General features: G+C 41.7%; 1 protein-coding gene across 4 annotated transcripts; it reads left to right on the top strand.

Annotated features, from left to right (window-relative positions):
* Window positions 1–449: 449 nt before the first annotated feature.
* Window positions 450–19,485, top strand: LOC131469721 (ELKS/Rab6-interacting/CAST family member 1-like). Of its 4 annotated transcripts, XM_058644996.1 has the most exons (21): window positions 450–1,121; window positions 1,205–1,393; window positions 4,883–5,174; window positions 5,831–5,958; window positions 6,051–6,125; window positions 6,220–6,375; window positions 6,472–6,639; window positions 6,750–6,917; window positions 7,024–7,161; window positions 7,252–7,392; window positions 7,591–7,731; window positions 8,090–8,283; window positions 9,403–9,414; window positions 10,154–10,289; window positions 10,398–10,529; window positions 10,799–10,855; window positions 11,985–12,145; window positions 12,330–12,477; window positions 13,710–13,805; window positions 15,176–15,361; window positions 15,943–19,485. In XM_058644996.1, exons 1-21 carry the CDS (start codon window positions 576–578, stop codon window positions 16,078–16,080), a joined length of 3,402 nt encoding a protein of 1,133 aa, XP_058500979.1. In that variant the 5' UTR covers window positions 450–575; the 3' UTR covers window positions 16,081–19,485. The 4 variants fall into 4 exon arrangements, 3 of the variants coding, with proteins under 3 accessions (XP_058500979.1, XP_058500980.1, XP_058500981.1); XR_009241832.1 differs by lacking the exons at window positions 10,799–10,855; window positions 15,943–19,485 and adding an exon at window positions 14,044–14,122 and having other exon boundaries at window positions 15,176–15,265; XM_058644997.1 differs by lacking the exon at window positions 10,799–10,855.
* The last annotated feature ends 641 nt before the right edge of the window (window positions 19,486–20,126 follow it).

Here is a 20,126-nt window from a genome sequence, read left to right as displayed (position 1 = left end):
GGACCTTTGAAGCATCTGATAGAAATCCATCCTGGTAGCAAGGGCCATAATTTGAATTCATACATGCAAGAATGCACTTAAAATGCCACATCTGTTTCCTCTAGTACAGGTCAATTGTTGAGGGACTCCATTTGAGAAGAAATTGTGTTCTTACTCATGACTTTATACAGTTAGATAACTGTATTTCCTGACAGAGAAGGTCACCACTCTCATTGTGGTTGTGTCAAAAGCGAACTATAGATAAAGTGTAATATTTGTTATTTATTTTATTGGAGGCTGATTGAGTTGGGTTTTGATATTTTCACATTAAATGCCCTATTCATTTGTAATGGTTACTTTAAATGAACTATTGCTGTGCTGTTTATGAGGATGGACTTTTCTTTGCAGGTTGGTGTCATAATTCGTTGCATTGGATAGCTGTCATTGAAAGAGGGAAGTCTGTTCTCCAGTTGAAGCACCACCACATCCTCACACAATTGTTTTAAGTCACAGCCACAAAATCAGCAAGAATTTAAAGGACAGTCAACATCAAATACAGTTTTGTAATCAGGTCCACTCTTTTTATTGAGCATAAGATGTACAGTAGTGCCCGCTCTGTTGGCAGAGGGGATGCCAACCATAGTGCAGGACGAGATGGAAGTGGTACTGGTAGTCAGGGATCCGGCCGTTCTCCTCGCCTTCCCCGTTCTCCTCGAATGGGACACCGTCGCACCAACAGCACTGGAGGCAGTGGAGGGGGGCCTGGAGGAGCAGGAGGCAAGACGCTTTCCATGGAGAACATCCAATCCCTCAACGCTGCATATGCCACCTCAGGACCAATGTACCTGAGTGACAATGAGGTGGCCATGGCAGGGGACCACATTCCTAAAAGTGGTGGGACAATGACAACCATGGGGCGGCAGAGGGTGACGTATGGTTCCAGGAGCAGCAGCAGTGGAGTGGTGGCTGCTAGCACACCCAACATCTCCACCTCAGTACCTGCCAATGCTGTGTTGCCAGCAGGCATGATGGCGGGTGATGCTCTCGCTTTTGGGGACCATCACATGGCCTCCACTGTGCCTCATTCTCTGAGGCAGGCCAGAGACAACACTATACTTGACCTGCAGTCCCAACTTAAAGAGGTATTTAGCTACATTCACATTTCATTTAGCCATTTGACCAACCGTATACCCGGTATTTACGCTTCATAATCTTGTCTTCTCAGGTTTTGCGTGAGAATGAGATGCTGCGGCGGGAGGTGGAAGTTAAGGAGAGCAAGCTCAGTTCCTCCATGAATTCTATAAAAACCTTCTGGAGCCCAGAGTTAAAGAAAGAGCGAGCTCTTAGGAAAGATGAGGTGTCTAAGATCACTGTCTGGAAGGAACAATACCGTGTCATTCAAGATGAAGCACAGGTGAGTCTTCCCTCATGTTTGCTTAAACAGATTGCAACGTTGACTCAATAATAATGAAGATTTAAATTTGTATGAATGGAGGAATTTTATTTCACACTGTGTCCGCATCAGTACAATACAAGCATGTTGCTCTCACTCTCACCCACTCTTTCTCTCCTCGCTGCATTGGTTGTAGGCAGTTTTAAACCTCCAGTTAATCCTCTTATACACAGCTATATGCTCACGCTTGATAGATAAAAGAGGCCATAAGTCTAATGGCAGCCGCATTAGCATCTCTGTAGGTTTCAGAAATTGTTGGTTACAGTGAACAGGATGAAAATGTTGAGATTTAAAACGTGAATCTATATATTTGCACCAGTGTTATAACCACAGAAAATTGTGTTATGTGCAGCAGTAATAAAAATAAGCACTTGTGAATAGCACTTTTAGTTTAATAGTACAATGACGTGTTTCTCATGGTTCTTACACAGTTGATGGATTTCATATTAAAGTGAAGTGACTTAAAACCAAATAAAACATGTCCTTCAATATAAATGCATATCCAGCAAAATGCACCTGAAGCTTCTCACTGATGCGAAGTAATTGCTCAATATGAACACAACGTTGTGCTGAAACCAGACTTGATTTAGATAAAGGCCTAATACAATTTGTGACCACTTTTTTGTCTTGTTAGTTTGTCAATAAATATAATGGCAAGATCTGTTTTTAAAACCACCAGTATGTTGTGGGAACTGTGCAACCACTAATGAAGACAAATAGTCTTAATCTCAGTGTGATTCATAATGGATGGGCCAGACTGTATCATTTGCAGTTTTCACTCCTGCTGAGTCACAGAATTACGCTGTGGATTAATTCCCACTAATGTCCGACTCGAGCAGGGCAAATTAGTGGGTGCTGTAATTTAAAGATGTCTGCTTTTGTATATCAGTCCCCACCTCCCATGATTGCACACATGCAGCAGAAAGCGCGCGCACACGCACACTAACACACATGTACTCTGAAAGGCATTTGGTTAATTATGGCTCTAGATAAATGCCCTCATTGAACATAGGCCCAACTGACTGTGCCCATGTCTGCCGTATGTTTGGTTTTGAAGCTTTTCTATGTTTGCTACTGTGGTATTTGCACTGGGCACAGTGTTTTCAAATCTCAACTTCAAGAAATATCTCTGTCATCATCACATCAAATTATGTGAAATGCCTTTCAGTTTACTTTTCTCATTAAAATGTTCAGCTACTCACCTAATAATCATTATTATTGAAATTGTTATTAAAGCTTAATATCGCATTACACATGAGTTAAATAGATATAAATATTTTATCAAGAGTGATTAAAAAAGGACATGTGAATCACACACTGAGCATCTTTAACATTTTAAAGGGGTAGTTCCGGTTTGTGTGGCTCTGAGCGATCAACATAATATCAACACTGACCTTCGCAAGTGTGCCATGGTTTCTGGTGGACCTGCCTGGACTACACGTCGGTAACATGCGTACCAGCAGGTGCAGAGAGAGAAACATGTCTAAGACACACAACAAAAGACTCGTTATAAGACTAATATAATTTACACCTGCTGGTCTAGAGGAAGACCAAAGAGAAGGTTTATGGATGTAGTGAAAGAGGACATGAAGTTAGTTGGTATGAGAGAGGGGGATACAGTGAACAGGGTTAGATGGAGGAGGTTGATTCGCTGTGGTGACCCCTGAAGGGAGCAGCCGAAAAGGAAGGTCTGACTCAGTGACCACTGTTTTTGGACTGTGGAAGGAAACCAGAGAACCCGGACAAAACCCACGCAAGGAGAACATGCAAACTCCATGCAGAATGGCCCTTGTTCAAATCGAGCCGCGAGCCCGGGTCTTCTTGCTGCAAAGGCAAGAGTTAACTGGTGTAGGAAAACTAAACAAAACAGCACATCAACAAACTGATTGTTCCCATGGTGGATGTTATCAGGGAGGTTATGAAAGAGAGACTGGCTGCGTAGGGCAGGTGGGTTTCAAGGAGCTTGGAGGCAGTGGCCAGCTGCCTTCAGTTCCATGATTGTACTAACAACAGCACAGGTCACTATGCACCACCCTGGGATAAAGTCCTGGGGCTTTCACATGAGGAATATGTGTGCTGCTTTCTCTCACTGTTAGATAGCCTTTCCTGCCAGCTAACTGAAGATTATAAACCTCCTACTCTTTTGCACCAAAATTCATGAGAAATTCTGTCTGTGTTCCTGAATTTTATGTCACGAGACACAGGATTTGTTAATCCTCTGCTGTCACCATCAGTAAGCTCAAATATGTTATCTTGTGACTAATGTTTAAAGTCTTTCTTCCTGGTTTACATAAGTGGCACACACTTGCCAAATGAGGTAGCAGCAGTAGATCAGCAGCTCCTGTGTCCCTGTGAGCCAAAAACACTGATTTTGTCTACAGACTTTGGTGCAGGAGAGTGAGGGGGTTTACAAACTTCAGTTAACAGCAGGAAAAAGCAGCTAACATTCCTCAGATATCATATGTTTAATCAGGTGTAGATTAGGTGAGGCATCTGCTTTTCCTTCTGTCATTGATAGAAACTGTATAAACCACACCCCATGAAAACTGAACTGTATAGTAACTTCATACAGTCCAGTGGTGTGGATGTTCACTCCTAAAACGTTTGGGTTTGTGTTCACGGGCTTTGACTTCTCTATGCTCTGACTTGCTGTTGGAGTCACTTAAGCTTGTGCATCACATCCCATATGCTTTGTGATCTCTGAAACACCTGACCTGAACACCTCCTCAGGCAATGACAGCGAGAATATGGGAGGGGAGGGGGGGGTGTTGGTGCATGCATGTGGCTGTGTGCATGTCAGAGGGTTGATGCAGTCACAGCAGTGAGTCAGCCTTACTCAGGGGGAGGAGAGGGTGATGGAGAAGGAGGGAGAGTGAGGGTAATGGAGGGAGGAGACTTGGTGAGGGCAGGCAAGGTAGATGAATAGTTTGTGAGAAGGAGAATGGCGTGTGCTGGTGGAGGAAGAAGGAGAGAAAGACGAAGGAAAGGGAGGGTGCTGGAGGAGGAGGAGGAGGAGGGCATAGGGAAGTGAAGGCAGACACTGACTTCTCTCTTTGTTCTGTTGTCTGAAAATGGTCTCAGCTGGTTCAGACCAGAGTGTAACATGGCCTTGTGCTACTGTGTCACAGTGACCCTGCCAAGTGTCCGCAGCATCAGATACCACAAACAATGCAATACTATACTGGGCTGATAGTGTTTCACTTGTATTTGTCTGGGCATGAAATGTAACACTGTCCACAGAGCCTGGTTGTTGGGGTTGCATCTGTCAGGGCATTGCTATTTTTTCAATCATAATGATTTTAACACAATAAAATGCCAGAATCTAATGATCTATTCCATAAAGTATGGCTGTTGCAGGCTTTGCATAGATCAAATAATCAATATTCAATCAATCAATATCTCTTCATGTCGTCTAGGCCTGTGGAAATAAACTCTCTCATTTGTCTGTAGCATCTCCAGATGACTGTTCAGGCTCTTCAGGATGAGCTAAGGATCCAAAGGGATCTCAACCAGCTCCTTCAGCAAGATCCTGCAAACCAAGGCCGGGACCTGGCCCTGACATCTGAACCTACAGAGGAGAATTACCGGCGGTTACATGTTGAGCATGAGAGACAGGCCAAAGAACTCTTCCTCCTGAGGAAGACCCTGGAGGAGATGGAGCTGAGGATTGACACCCAGAAGCAAACCCTGGGAGCCAGAGACGAATCCATTAAGAAACTTCTGGAGATGCTGCAGAGCAAAGGTAGTTTAGAATCTTGGGGGGAAAGATAAGGACTTGGCACTATTAAGAGTTTGTTGACTTTGTTGTCCTCCACATATAATTTGGACCTCAAAAGGTTTTCATCTCAGGCTTTCGCTTTAAATGGCTGTGGTTACTGCTTTCTTTCCCCTTCATCTCAACCCAAGCTGCCTTCTCTGTCAGCTAAATGTGGCTTTCTATTCTCCTTCAATTGATCACAGTGCATTCATTAATACCCCTCAAACCGTCTGAGGCATGCTGAAAACCTTTGGACAGGTGTCTCAGTGTTCAGTTTCCCACATTGTCAATAAACTAAAATCTTCCTTGGGCCATCACCTATAACCCTCTAAAATTGCATTCAAATCCATCCTTTACTCTTTGAGTCATGCTGCTCACAGACAAATGGAACCAAAATAAACAAAAACCTAATAACTGATGATAATAAATCCATGTTATGCTCTTAGGGGCACAAAAAAGTCAAAAGTCACATTTAACAAACTTAAATATGTGAAACACAACATACTTAGTTAACCTGTGCAGGTTAATCACATGGTTGATAATAGTAAACGGGGCTGTTTGAATGAGTTAAACCTTAAACTATATAATGTCTTTTCACCTTCATTATTATGGTAATCAGGTCTTTGCTTCTCCTGTGTCAGGGCAATCTGCCAAAGCCTCAGAAGAGGACCAGGAGAGGACCAGGAGGCTGGCTGATGCAGAGATGCACAGACATCACCTTGAGAGTTTACTGGACCAAAGAGACAGAGAGACCGCCGCTCTGAGAGAGGTAATGGCTCCTACAACCACTACAACCAGAGTCTTTTGCTATTGTATTCATTGTAATTCATAAATACAAACAACTTTCTTTCGACCCAACAGGAGCTGCACCGTCGCTATGAGGGAACCCCAGAGTCGACCAAAACTAAGGCTCTACAGACGGTCATTGACATGAAGGTGGGGATTTGAAGAGATTTGCGTTTATGCTGATGTATGTGGTGTGTCACACTTGTGCATGCTATGTTTATTGACTCCTCTTCATCAATCATAGGATGCAAAAATCAACTCAATGGAGCGGGGCCTGAGGGACATGGAGGAGGAGCTGCTTATGATGAAATCAAATGGACTTCTGAGCTGTGAGGAGCGTCAGGAAGAGATGAAGCAGATGGAAGTTTACCGCAGCCACACCAAGTTCATGAAGAATAAGGTCACACATAACATGACATTGAATTTGAGGAAACTGCTGTAATTCAGTGTCACCTCACATAGAAATCTAAATTGAACCGCTTTTCTCTTATGTTAGATGGAGCAGGTGAAGCAGGACCTCTCCAGGAAGGACACGGAGCTGCTTGGTTTGCAGACCAAGCTGGAAACGCTCACCAACCAGTTCTCTGATAGCAAGCAACACATTGAAGTCCTCAAGGAGTCACTCACTGCCAAGGAGCAGCGAGCTGCCATTTTACAGACCGAGGTACAGAAGAGGCATATTATAATTGGTTTCATAAAATTGTTAATAAAAGTTACAAATTCTAAGATTCTGTCGTAATTTGCAGTTTCTTAAGTTACCTTCTCCTGTCCCAGGTTGATGCCTTACGCCTGCGTTTGGAGGAAAAAGAAGCAACTCTGAACAAGAAGAGCAAGCAGATACAAGAAGTGTCAGAAGAGAAGGGCACACTTAACGGGGAAATCCACGACCTCAAAGACATGCTGGAGGTTAAAGAGCGCAAAGTTAATGTGCTACAGAAGAAGGTGATTTGAACTAGGAGACATGTGGAATAAATGGTCACAAAGATGCATCCATTGGGTCCTGTTGTTGATGTTGAGTTTGGCTGATGGTTTATCTTGTGTTCTGTAGATTGAGAACCTCCAGGAGCAACTGAGGGACAAGGAGAAGCAGATGAGCAGCCTGAAGGAGAGAGTCAAGTCTTTGCAGGCAGACACGTCCAACACTGACACTGCTCTCACCACGTTAGAGGAGTCTCTCGCAGAAAAGGTACATTTACATCTGCTACTTGTTGAGTTTGCACTCATGTTATACTGTACATACATGATGATTGTGATTGTTACCTGCACCTTCACGCAGGAACGCATCATTGAGCGTCTAAAGGAGCAGCGGGACAGAGACGACAGGGAGAAGACAGAGGAGCTCGACTGTAACAAGAAGGAACTGAAGGAGCTGAAGGAGAGACTGAGTCTGCTGCAAGGAGATCTGTCAGACAGAGAGGTGAGAAACTAATTCAGGAACACAGACTCGCACTAAAAGTTGTGGGGTTATTTCCCATTAGTCTCACTTTGATGAGCCATGGATGTCACTTTTAGATCTAATGTGTTTTCTGACTCCTCATTCCCATGCTGTTGTGGTTTTAAAAAGATGGAAGCGGTTCATCAATATTTTATACTGATGCTTTGTGTGTGTGTGTAGACCTCACTGTTGGACTTGAAGGAGCATGCATCATCTCTGGCCTCCTCAGGGCTGAAGAAGGACTCAAAACTCAAGAGTCTTGAGATCGCCTTGGAGCAGAAGAGAGAAGAGTGTCTTAAACTGGAGAATCAGCTTAAGAGGGTAAGATATTTAACATCTTAACAATCAGACATGCTCAACTGAAGTAAAATCTATTTTCTGACAGATATTGCAATTACAATTGTATTTGTGATATGATTGTTTTTCAAAGTCTAGCTTTACTAATGGAGCATTGCCACTACTGAAAATAAACTATACGCTAATACAAGGATGACAACTTGGATATAAGATATACATTTCTTCCTACATGTATTTATTTTTTTAAATTGACAACATAGAGTAAAAAAATACAATTAATTTGCAGCCTTTGCGATTTTGCTTATTGCATTGCTTCCTGTTGAATTTGGCTCACTACACTAAACTCCAAACAGCTGATTTCTAGCATCTTGTCCTCTTTCAGGCTCAAAATGCAGCCCTGGAGGCTCAAGCCAACACAGAGCTGGCCGAGCGCATTAAGAACCTCGAGCAGGAAGTTGCCCGCCACAAAGAGGATTCTGGGAAGGCCCAGGCTGAGGTGGACCGCTTGCTTGAGATCCTGCGGGAGATGGAGAACGAGAAGAATGACAAAGATAAAAAGATCAGTGAGCTGGAGAGGTGAGTGGAGGCATGTGATGTGAACCTGCAACATTTGTCCATTTGTATTTTGCCATTGCCACTCTTTAGTGTTAATGTGTGTTTGTCAGTTGTGTCCGATTGTTAAGACCTTTGCACATCAGTGGTGACACAAATAAACGGCACAAAATTAAATGTCAACACACACTTATTATTCACATCAAGCACAACGCAATTACGTGACCAAATTACAAGCACTACCGCTTTATGAAGGCTGCGGGTCACTGGAGCCAATCCCAGCTGACACAGGGCGAAGGTCAGGGCTTCACCCTGGACACGTCGCCAACCATTCACTCTCACTTTCACACCTAAGGGCAATTTAGATTGTCCAAGTAACCTCTGCATGCTTTTGGATTGTGGGAGGAAACCAGAGTACCTGGAGAAAACCCTTTAACTTTATCACCTCAGGACAGACTTTAGGACGTTAGAAGATTTGAGGAAAGGTCTTTGAGAAATAAGTGTTTGCTTCTTTGAATATTATTAATGTTGAATCATCAATAATGCACATTCTTATTGGTCAGATGTTTACCCATCAGAAGCTCACATCAACAAGAACCAGGTTAAAAAAAAAACACACCTGGTGTGCTAAAGCCTGCAGCCTGCTTTGTGCGTCGCAATCACTTTGAATGATTGAGTTGTCTGACATCTGTTTTCATACTTGTTAGCTTTCACTTGTGACCACTGTTCCTCTTAATTGCTGCAAATGTTTCCTTCACTGACTTCATGTCACCCTGGAGACTGTTGCCCCTGGCACAGTGAATAGTGGATTTTAGCGTCATTTGGCCTCCTGCCATTTGGCATTGAAGCAGTATTGCTTTGAAAGCTGACGTGGTGAATGTTACTCGCAGCTCGTTTTAATGGATGCAGGTACAGCAACAGTAACTGGCACTGGCAAATCTCCACGTCCATGTCGTGTTTTTCTTTTCCTTTCTAACTGTTGACCTTGTTATACATCAGAGTCAAAGACAGAAAATAATTCTTGTCCAGATGTGTATATGAGCTCTCGCCTCGTCCTCTCTTTTTTCCTTCATGTTCACTTTGAGCTTGTTTTTCTCTTAACTGCTTCCTTGTCTTTACCCCGGAAATCTCTCACTCCACCAGTTTGGCCTCCAGGTTAGTATTTGCTCTTTTATTCTCTTTCTCTTACTGATGATTTTTTGACTCCTTTTTCTCACATGTCTCTCCCTTTGTCCCTTGTCACCTCACCGTAGTATGTGGTGCTACAAGCAATTGCCCTCTTCTGATATATTAAACTCTTTCTCTTTCGTATGACCCCTGTTCATGCTAATTGTTGTCCCTATTGTTTTTACTTACATTCTGAGTCTCATCTGATATTGACAAAAATCTGTGTGTAAAGCTTTGTTTGCTAGCATGTTTAAGAGCGGTAGCATTTATCTTCATTAAAAACATTTAAAATTCATTATCACTCCAAAATCAACATGGGCAATATACATATTGGAAAATATCTATAACACTTATTGCCAATACTGCCTAGCACAGTATTTTTAAGTCTCATCTCATATTGTAACAAACTCAAACCCCAACTACGAGGGGGGGCAGAGAAACGAGGAGACATTGCAATGATAGTCATGTACAATTGAACTTGTATTTACATTTTATGTATATATGTATGTAGATATATGTATGTATGTGTATGTGTATGTGTATATATATATATATATATATGTATATGTGTGTGTGTGTGTATGTATGTATGTATCTATGTATGTATATATGTGTGTGTGTATGCATATATATATATACATATACATATACATACGTGTGTGTGTGTGTGTGTGTGTTGTTGATAACATACTATTTAACACCTGTGTATCTCATTGCATCGCTTCAGGCAAATGAAGGACCAGACAAAGAAAGTGGCGTCTCTGAAGCACAAAGAGCAGGTGGAGAAAAGCAGAAATGCTCGGCTCATGGATGAAGCTAGAAAAAGGGAAGACAACATGTCTGAGAGCTCCCAGCAGGTGAAGGTGTGGCACATGTGTTTGGATCATTTGGACTCTGTGTGTACCCTGCAGATATGTTTCCTTTTTTATTTTTCCTTGCACTGATACAATGTGACCTGGTTTGCACTGAAGGACATTATGCGTCAGAAGTCAGAGCGTATAGAGGAGCTGGAGGAGGCCCTGAGAGAGAGCGTTCAGATCACTGCTGAGAGAGAGATGGTGCTCGCACAGGAGGAGGCTGCCAGATCACTGCAGGAGAGACAGGTACACAACCCCCCCCCCCCACAAACAAACAAACACAATCATGACAGAGCAATATCTGTAAAGCCCCAAGATCATATGTGCACAACAGATGCCTTCATGAACTAAGTCTATCTCTTCATCACCTTTTTGCTGTCATGGTAGTGTTTCTCATCCCTTCTTCACCTCCCTCCTCTCTGCTCTCGTGTGACTCCTCCTCCTCTCTCTCTCAGTTCTTTTATCTTTGCTTGTCGTTTTCTCTTGTTTTCTCTTTGCTACACACCGCCTCTCAGAAGCACTCACTCAAACCAATGCATGAGTCGAACCTCGCCCACATTAAGTTGTCAAAGGTATGAGTCCAGTATTGTGTAACCTCCATCAGTCAGTACGTTTCCATGCACAGTTAAGTTAGTTGTGGCTTGATTCAGCCGATTAATTAGACAACTGTCCTTGACTTTGTATACAAACACCAGTGGGGGGATTGATGTATCAAATCAATTTAATGAAAGTGTGCCCACCTCTTCCACACTAGGTGGCGATGTGTTAGTATTAGGCCTTTTCGGTTCGCCTATTACATCACAAGCCAAAACAACTTTAGCTTGTCGCTAGTTGGTAGCATATCTTTAAAAATAAATTATTTAAAGTAACAGAGCATTATTCTGTCTCCTCGTCAGTCCAAAGACTCACCGGTCAGGATTTCGCCATGTATTTCTCACTGTTGTACCAGCTTTTTCTGCTGTTTTCGTGTCCAAATCCAGGTGATCACAAACATGCAATTGTAATTCTATTCCCAGCTCCTTGGTTATCTGGGTGTGTTAGTCCAACTTTGAGAAATTCACTTTAAAACACTTCTAGTCAAAAGTCTGGTTTTACTTGGACTGACATAATAATTAGATTTGCTTTTAACAGCATATAAATGTACTGAGTGAGCATCAATACTTAACACGGGGTGGATGCAACAGCAGCAACGTGTCTGCATTTCATACAGTCTCCTACAGAAGCCCCTCCATCCACACATTTGTGAAGTTTGGTGAATTTTGGGGGGGCCCTGAATGTTTAATTGAAATTGGACTGCATGTCTTTGCAACATGTTGCTGATGATTCCAGCTCATGTCAAGTTTTGTCATTTTGTTTAACCGTTGTTTGCTTATGAAACATGCATCAGTTGAATTGATCACAAATTAAATGACCACCAAATGGATCGTTTGGGGATCAATTATCCTCTCTCTCTCTCTTTTAGTCAAAAGTAAAAGTGAAGTATATATTTGAATCAAAGCCACTTATGTCTTAGCAGGTAAATTAAATCCATTACTGTACTTTTATGGTACCTGTGTTTTAGTTCACATCTGGATTGCCCCTGCATTATATGAAAGCAGTTTATATTAGCAAATCCTGAAAGTCATTCTCTGAAGGATTTGTTCCAATTCCTACACCAGTCATGATTGAAATGCTTGTATATGTGTGCGTGTTTGCCCCCAGATGGAGGAGCTGTTGGGGGCCATGGAGAAGGTGAAACAGGAGCTGGAGTCTATGAGAGCCAAGCTGTCATCCACCCAGCAGTCTCTGTGTGAGAAGGAGGCACACCTCACTACCCTGCGAGCTGAGCGCAGGAAACACCTGGAGGAGGTGCTGGAGATGAAGTAAGACACACACAGAGGACTGCGCTCTGGATTATAATTGATTGCCGCCTTCATATTTTCAAATGTCATCCGATTCTGGCCTTCCCCAGCTGGCAGGTTGATTCTGTGCCATGAATTATAAATGATAACTGAGCTATTTACTCTTGTGGTTGGATGTCATGCTGTTTTCTCCCCACCCACACAGGCAGGAGGCACTGTTGGCTGCCATCAGCGAAAAGGATGCTAACATCGCCCTTCTGGAATTGTCCTCCTCAAAGAAGAAGAAGACCCAGGACGAAGTGTCTCTGTTAAAGAGGGAGAAGGACAGACTGGTGCAGCAGCTTAAGCAGCAGGTGAGGAGGGCCATGAAAATGAAATCGACTGACTCCTTTCTCGTTTTTTTTCTCCAGTGAGTTTTGTTTATTGTCATAAAAGGAACCATAGAAAACAACACACTCTTTTTATCCATCTATAAATGTGAATTTATAGCTACAGTATGAATGCTATCATGTCATTTTGTACAAACAAATGAACTTTGTATAAACCAGGCACACTGCTAGGTTGCTTAAGAAATACCAGCAAAAATACAAACGTATTATTTTAAAACCATAGAATTATCTGAACCTTTTCTGATTTTTCTACTAACGCTTCACAAAGGGTTTAACTTGTGTTGTTCTCTTCCTAAATACTATAATTGTGTTATCATGATCATTATATAAAGATACAGAAAGCAATCATTTAAACTTTAAATAGCACTGTACTTAAATCTGTATAAAAATTACAAATGAGTACAATGATATAAATATTTACCTTATGATATTTCACTGCCAAAATGCACTGAAAAGATAGATAAAACCCAAGAATGTAGCCCTTGAACAATTCGTATTTAAGCAAAACAAAGCCGTATTATTGAATTTGTGTTACTGTGAGTGCCGCAAGGCTTCTAGGATTGCATATAATGTATTTGTGTATCTTTAAAATTACTGAAAAAATATCTCCGTCCATCCGAAGCCGAAAAAATGAACTTGCAGTGTTTATGGGGGGAAAAAAGGTGCACTGTAATGTAAGCCTGACTGCTGCAAAAAGCAAATGCTGACTCAGCATTCCCAGTTCTTATTATTCCAATCTTCTTCTGTCAGCTTATCCCTTCATATACTAATTGTCGCTGTAAATAAATGGAAAAAAACTACAAAAAAAAGCCATATTATTTGAGCATTAAAGCAGAACACTGCAGGATTTCTACCCCAATTTAACAGCGGTGGAGTCATTGTGGTGGTTAAGTGTCTTGTTGTAGGGAGATTGAGGGTTGTCAAGATCAAGACAGTGATACCATTATTTTAGACGTCCATCATGGCAGCGAAAAACGAGCAGTGATGAGTTTTTACAACAGTGAGGATTAAGCGATAGACAATGGATGTATGGCTGTTTATGGTGGTGTCGTAAAAATGTGTACTCCTAAACTGTAGGGGGAGCTCTGTAGAGAAAAAGGCCTGGAAAAAAAGTGAACTGGCTTGCAAAGTTCTGCTTTAAGTTCACATCAGTGATGTTTTTTTTTTTATAATCTCTCCTGTTTTTTTACTTACAGACTCAGAACAGGATGAAGCTCATGGCAGACAACTATGAAGACGACCATCTGAAGACTGCCCCTGACCAGACAAATCACAAACCCTCTCCAGATCAGGTAGCTTATTGCTTATTGCTTATTGCTTCTCTTACATTTCTGCAACTGACCAGTTAACGTGATAACATCTGTTGTTAGGATGTTTCAACTTGAACCTGCTGTCTGAAGGGAATTGTAATTTTGAAAATTTCCTTTTTCTATCTAACTCTTTCTTTATTTATTTATTTTTTTGCTCTTTTAACACACTAACCATATGTTCCTTTCTAATGCTGCGATTGGCTTGCGTTGTGGCTAACAGGATGATGAGGAGGGTATTTGGGCGTAGCCAACCATTTGCCCCCCCCTCCCTCTTTCCCTCAGCCATTTTGTTCAGAAGGGTGAGCTTGTATGGGAAAAAAAAAAAGCCCGAGCTGTCGCACGTTTCTCCATCGTCACTCTGCGGCATGTTCTCTCTCTTGTTCCATTTATTTGTGCCGTTCTTGTTTTTGTGTCATTCCTCTCGTCTTAATGCAGATGTGTCATCATTACTTTGTTTATCTGCGAGAGTCGTCCTCTCCTGCCATTCATCCCATCTTTCACGTTGTTCATTTATTGCCTTTTTGTGGCTCATGGGTTAAAGATCGGCGGTGCTTGTTGATATATTTATTTTTGCATGCAGTAGAGGACGAGGTGATTTTGATGCCCTGCTCAGACCTGGTTTTATCTGTCCTGACTGATCTTATTACAAGTGGACAGTGTTCAAATGCATCCAGGATGCGCTTCCTGTGACGACTTGTGATCGGATTTCACATTTTCAAAAACACACAGACGCCATTTGTGTTTGCAAGAACAAACATTTTGGTTTTAATGTGTCTGTGTACAGTTACTGTACCTTTTTTAATAAAAGTGTGGTGATTAGTTTTAATATTTTTCGATCAGTCTACAAATAAATCAAACTGAAGTGTCACGGGTCAGAGAATGTGGACCCATTCATCCTCAGGATAGACTGTGTTCTTTCGTAATCATAAATGTGCCTCAGACCAACTCGGAGTATGTGATAAGATTTGCAGGGGAATTCACATCTGAGCTTAAAGCTGTCCACTTGTGATCAGGTCTATTAATACCAGGTCTAAATGGGGTCTTGGTTTAAGTTGTCTCCGTTGCATGTCAGTGCTTTGACATAAATGAACGCCTGCTCATGTTTTGATTCACACAAATGGGTACTGGATAATTGAGTCTCAGTTCCTTAGTAACTCCTGAATATATTGACTCTCGTGTGCTGTACTTGTTGTTTTTGGCATGCAAATGATGTCTTGTGCTTGGTTCTGTCATTGTGTTCAATCATTGGTGGAATGGTGGCGTATGACTCCTTCATTGTCAGTGTGTAACCTGGAGAACATAAGCTTTGTCATCTACTTAGTAGCTCTCTGCCTCTCTTCCTTCCTCTGCAGATGATACCCCCTCTTCTAGCCCTGTCCCAGAACCGCAGTAAGCTCAAGCTCTACATTGCCCACCTGACCGACCTCTGCCATGACCGGGACCCCAGCATTCTTAGCCAGCTCACACCGCCCTCTCACTACCACCACAGCGACCCTGAAGACTGGGAGGAGGATCTCCAGAAGATGACTGTCGAACAGGTACGGGAGGAACTCTACAAAGCACAAACCTCCACCAACGCTGCTCAATTTCCCATAGTATTAGTACAATAAATGGCCATTATGCTACTGAGAACTGCTACTGGATATTTTCTCTCTGTCAGACCATTCTCTGTGAAAGTCCAGCAGTTTCTGTAACACTCAGACCAGATCTGTGTCACATTCAGAGTCACTTAAATCACCTTTCTTCCTTATTCTGATGGACAATTTGAACTTCACCAGCTCGTCTTGACCCTGACCCTTCATGCCTAAATGATTGGCTGATTAGATATGTGCATTAAGGAGCAGTTGAAGCGGTGTACATAACAAAACATTCTACACAGTAACATAGAACTATATAAGGTTCTTTTTCAAAGCAGTATTGACATTTTAGAAGAGTGTCCATTGTTTTGAAAAAATACTGAATCCACACCTGTGTCTGGTTCACAACCAAAATCTAATTGTTTTGCCGTTATTAATATTATTCGTGTGCACGTTTTACCTATTTTGTGGGAACGAATTAGTATTTTGTGAAATGTGCTGCTATTTGAAGTGAGACTGAATCCCTGCTTTCTTTCCTCTAGTTGGAACGGGAGCTGGAGGTGTGTGAGAAGGAGAGCGGAGAGCTGCAGGAGTACGCCAACTCTGTTCTCCAGCAGATTGCGGACTATTGCCCCGATATCCTGGAGCAGGTTGTCAATGCTCTGGAGGAGTCGTGCTAACAACAACAACAACAACCCTGACCTCAGACACAAAGCAGCTGACTCTTGGTCCTGGTAAAACCTGTAGCTGAGCCCCAGTGAGGCTCCTGGAAATAAGAAGGGAAGGAAGAATGCAGGGGCCTTATCTCAAACCCACCAAGCTCTAATTCTTTGCTCCCCTCATCAACCCTGGAACAAACCTGAGTGCTTTCCTGTCTCATGTGTCTCTAGAGCGGCAGTAATCGAATTAGGGATGTTCACGGTCTTATCATATTGCTCTCAAATATGCCACTTTGAGCAAATATCATATTACTTACTGCAAACTGAGGTCTGATCAATTAATGATGACCACGGCAGATGGTGTACTCACAGATAGACGGCTAAACATGTGTCAGGCAGGCAACAGCACAGAAGACCTTCTTTCCACCAAGTGGTAACGTTCAGTTTAGTTTTTGTGCGGTGATTGTCAAAAGCTGTGATGGGTAACTGTTCTGTACTATTGTTGTTCTTAGCATCTTATCATCTTAGCTTCTACTAGGTCTGCTAGGGTCTGCATGACGTTCATTTCTTCCTCCACCCGTTTGCGTGTTGGTCCACGTGGACAAAGTCGCACACACCTCCAGTTTAAATCTGCACACACGCTTTACACGCTATCTTTAGCACAAAGCTTTCCGTTCCAGTCGAGGGTGACCTCTCGTTTTGGTCAAAGGAGATGACAAAGACGATAGTAACCATGGACAGTTGCGTGAGGTTAAGCACAACCACACAGTGTGTGCTCGACTCGGAGCTCAAAGAACACAAGGATCCACATGCTAAAATTGAATGTGTATGGAAAGCTAGACTGATGCCGAGTCTCGTTATGGTATGAACAGAACTGCAGGCACGTGACGCACATGTGGAAATGCAGAGCAGCTACACCTGGTCCGTACTGTGTCACATTCTTCTTTTGTTGCATTTATTGGCAGAATACACTGTGTCACACTGGGGTGATAAACGTAGCTGACACAGCTCACACACAGCTCACACACACACGCACGCCACTTGGTGGAAACCAGGCTAGATTGGGATTTACCGTTTCACAATGCACTGAACTGAACTGAACTGGTAACACTTGGTGGAAACGCAACTTCAGAAGTTGGTCAGGAAATTAAACATGCAAAATTAAATATATATCTACAGTACATCTATATCTATATCAAAGCACACCTGTAAAGTCTAGGACTGTTGCGTTGGGAGGGGAAAGACTTCTGCACAAGGGCTTGGACAAACTGCCAACCGTCCTCTCCCTGGACCCCGTCACTCACAGCAGGAATTGCCAGATCCAGCACAGTTACCTCACCGTTTACCTCATAGGTTTGTCTCACAATATTGTTAGAAGAAGGGGGTGACTCTGGTCCCTCACGTGGGGCAGGAAAGCACTTTGAGAACTGGGGAGCTGCTACATCTCGAGAGGATCAGGGAGGAGAAAAGTTTGGTGTGAGTCGTGGAGCTCTGTAGACGCTCGTCTTGTATTTTACTCAAAACTCACGAGATGGGAAAAACAGCCGCCGGTGGCCGATCGTCACTCTCTTACCAAATAAATGTAGCTGTTGTCCAAATGGTCTCCCAGCTCAGAGTTGTGGATCTGTCTGTGTAGTTAGGATTAAGAACATTTTGATGTGGGGAACTGGCAGAAGAGGGGGAACCTAGACTGGACCTTTGACACTTATCAACGACCAGAATTTAGTTAGAATACGTTTTCAGGAGATGAGAGGGAGGGGAGAAAAAAAAGCTTTCACTTCTTGTGATGTATTAATTTTTATTTTTTTTTTCTCTTTAACAAAAAAGGGTTTTGCACACAACGTCCACTTGTCTATAAGGTATGCAATGTTTCTTTTGAGAACGTTCTAGTGGCCTTGGAGCATGCACAGAGATCAGTACTGGACCTAATGCAGGGAAATTTCTTCCTCTGTAATATTGGTGCTACGGCATGATGTAGGGAATTTTCTGATCTGATCCACCGATCATTCAGTTTCATCCAAAGTTTCTATAGATTTTACTTAAAGCCCACCTGACCTTCAGTTTGACAAGAAAATGGCTGAAGAACCCGTGTGACGCCGCCCCCTTTTGTCTCATGTTCGTCAGGTCACTTTAACAAGTGATGCCTCCTTTTCTTGTGTCTTTTGAAATCTTCAGGGCTGAGGTTTTTAATTACTAAGTGCATCTACGTGTACAAGACATGAAAAGTCACTTTTCAGCAGATTTTGACTTTTTAAGTGATCCGTTTGTAAAAAAAAATAAAGAAGTGATATTTAACACGTACAGTGACTGAAATAAAGGTAATTAAGTGGAAGGTGTTGTGCATTCTTTAAAAAAAAATAATCACAAGTTCAAAGCAGTGCAGTTGTCTTTTGTGTCTAAATTTGTCATCAGGACAAAATGTGCGTGCGTGTGACGGTACTGCCATAAATTGCGGAAAGTCATGTTCTATAGAGATATATATATATATATATAAAAAAAATATAATACATATATATAAAAATGTTTACTGTATGGATATGCATTGAATGTTTGCACAGAATTTTGAAAGAGCAAGTGGCTCTGAACAAAAAGGCCGTCATGTTGGCGTCTTCAGCACAGACTGGAGATGAGAAGTGTCAAAAAAATAATGAAATAAACAAACTTGTGTCAAAATAATGTGTTGAATACAAAATGTTTTAAAAAAGCGTGACCGTGTGATGGAGGGAGAGTACGTTTCTTGCATTTATTTGAAATGATCACTTTTGTTTTCTATCTCTTCACCACATGGAGATCTGCGTGTATTATCCCGAGATGGTCAGTGTTGTCTGTTTTTTCGTTCTTTTTTATTCTTCTTACCTGTTCTGTCATGGTTGATGTGAACGGCAGATTGATTAAAAAAAAAAAAAAAAAAAAGAGTTCTCCAACCATCATGTCCCCGCCTGCTGTTGCATAACAGGAACATATGTTACGGAGCAGACACTGCGTCATTATACATCTAAAAATAAATGAATTTTTTTTAACAAACTTCCTGTGTGTGGCTGATTTACAGATACATTTGGGTGGTTGGATTCTTTTTAAGTGGACTAACGGCTATCAAAGGTTTCCATCCTTCACCAACACTTAGATTAGCAGCTTTGGAAGAACAAGAAGGCGGTGTGTTTTATTTCCCTTCCATTGGCCTGTGTGTCCCTGCCCTTGCCTTAACGTCTGGTCACTTGTTTTTCTCTTCAGTGAGGAACACGGGCTTCTGTCTGTCGAGCTTGTGGTGTCTGTTTGTTTCTTTCATACGATATATGAGAAAAGTACTGCCTTCTGTCTGTGTTAAGAATCAAACTGTAAAAAAAGGAAAAAAGAAACACAAAACCAGACATGTTTGTGAATTATTTGGTTTTTGTATGTATGTAAATAAATATATTATAAGCCTTGGTTTCTTGTATAAGCATGTTGTTTTTGTCTAACTTACCAGAGATAACGTTAATATTCGATCTGCTTATTCAAATTACGGAACAATGAATATCACTTTGTGAAAGGTTATTAAAGCACATCACAACTCGTGTTTTTAGGAAAGCAGTGTTTGAATCTTGTGTCATCCAGTCATAATCCAACGCTGCACACAGGAGGAAGTGATTTGTTTTATGTCAACAGCAACATTGTGTTATTAAAGTATAAAGGAGTATGACTAAAAACACCAGTGAATTTTACTGCTCATAAATTTCGGTTGAATGTGAATCATCAAACCAGATCTTTTACGAATCAAGATTTGAAAAATGTGGCTGATAATCTGAACACAGCCTCGAGTCCTCAGACTTACTAAAACAGTGTGTTGTAGTCTGAATCTGTGCATAACCAATGATACAAATTTGATTTATTACTAGTGAAGAGTGTTACTATATATAACTATAACGACACATATATATATATATATATATATATATACACACCTTTACCTTTTTTTTATTTTAATATATAACTTTTAGTTATATATTAAAAAAGACAACACCCTCCAGTGTTGAAATAAGTAGGGTATGACTGCATAAGCTGCTTTAATTTGAGTCATAAATGTTTTA

Source organism: Solea solea, chromosome 12 (assembly GCF_958295425.1).
Source record: "Solea solea chromosome 12, fSolSol10.1, whole genome shotgun sequence".
In the NCBI taxonomy this organism is placed as follows: domain Eukaryota; kingdom Metazoa; phylum Chordata; class Actinopteri; order Pleuronectiformes; family Soleidae; genus Solea; species Solea solea.
Note: the sequence above shows the minus strand (reverse complement) of the source record. Positions and strands in the feature narration are given on the sequence as shown.

Coding starts and splice junctions, on each gene's coding strand:
- LOC131469721 (XM_058644996.1), top strand. CDS start 576: ATGTACAGTAGTGCCCGCTCTGTTGGCAGAGGGGATGCCAACCATAGT. Junction 1,394..4,882: donor TCATTCAAGATGAAGCACAG/GTGAGTCTTCCC, acceptor ATTTGTCTGTAG/CATCTCCAGATGACTGTTCA. Junction 15,362..15,942: donor AGAAGATGACTGTCGAACAG/GTACGGGAGGAA, acceptor TCTTTCCTCTAG/TTGGAACGGGAGCTGGAGGT.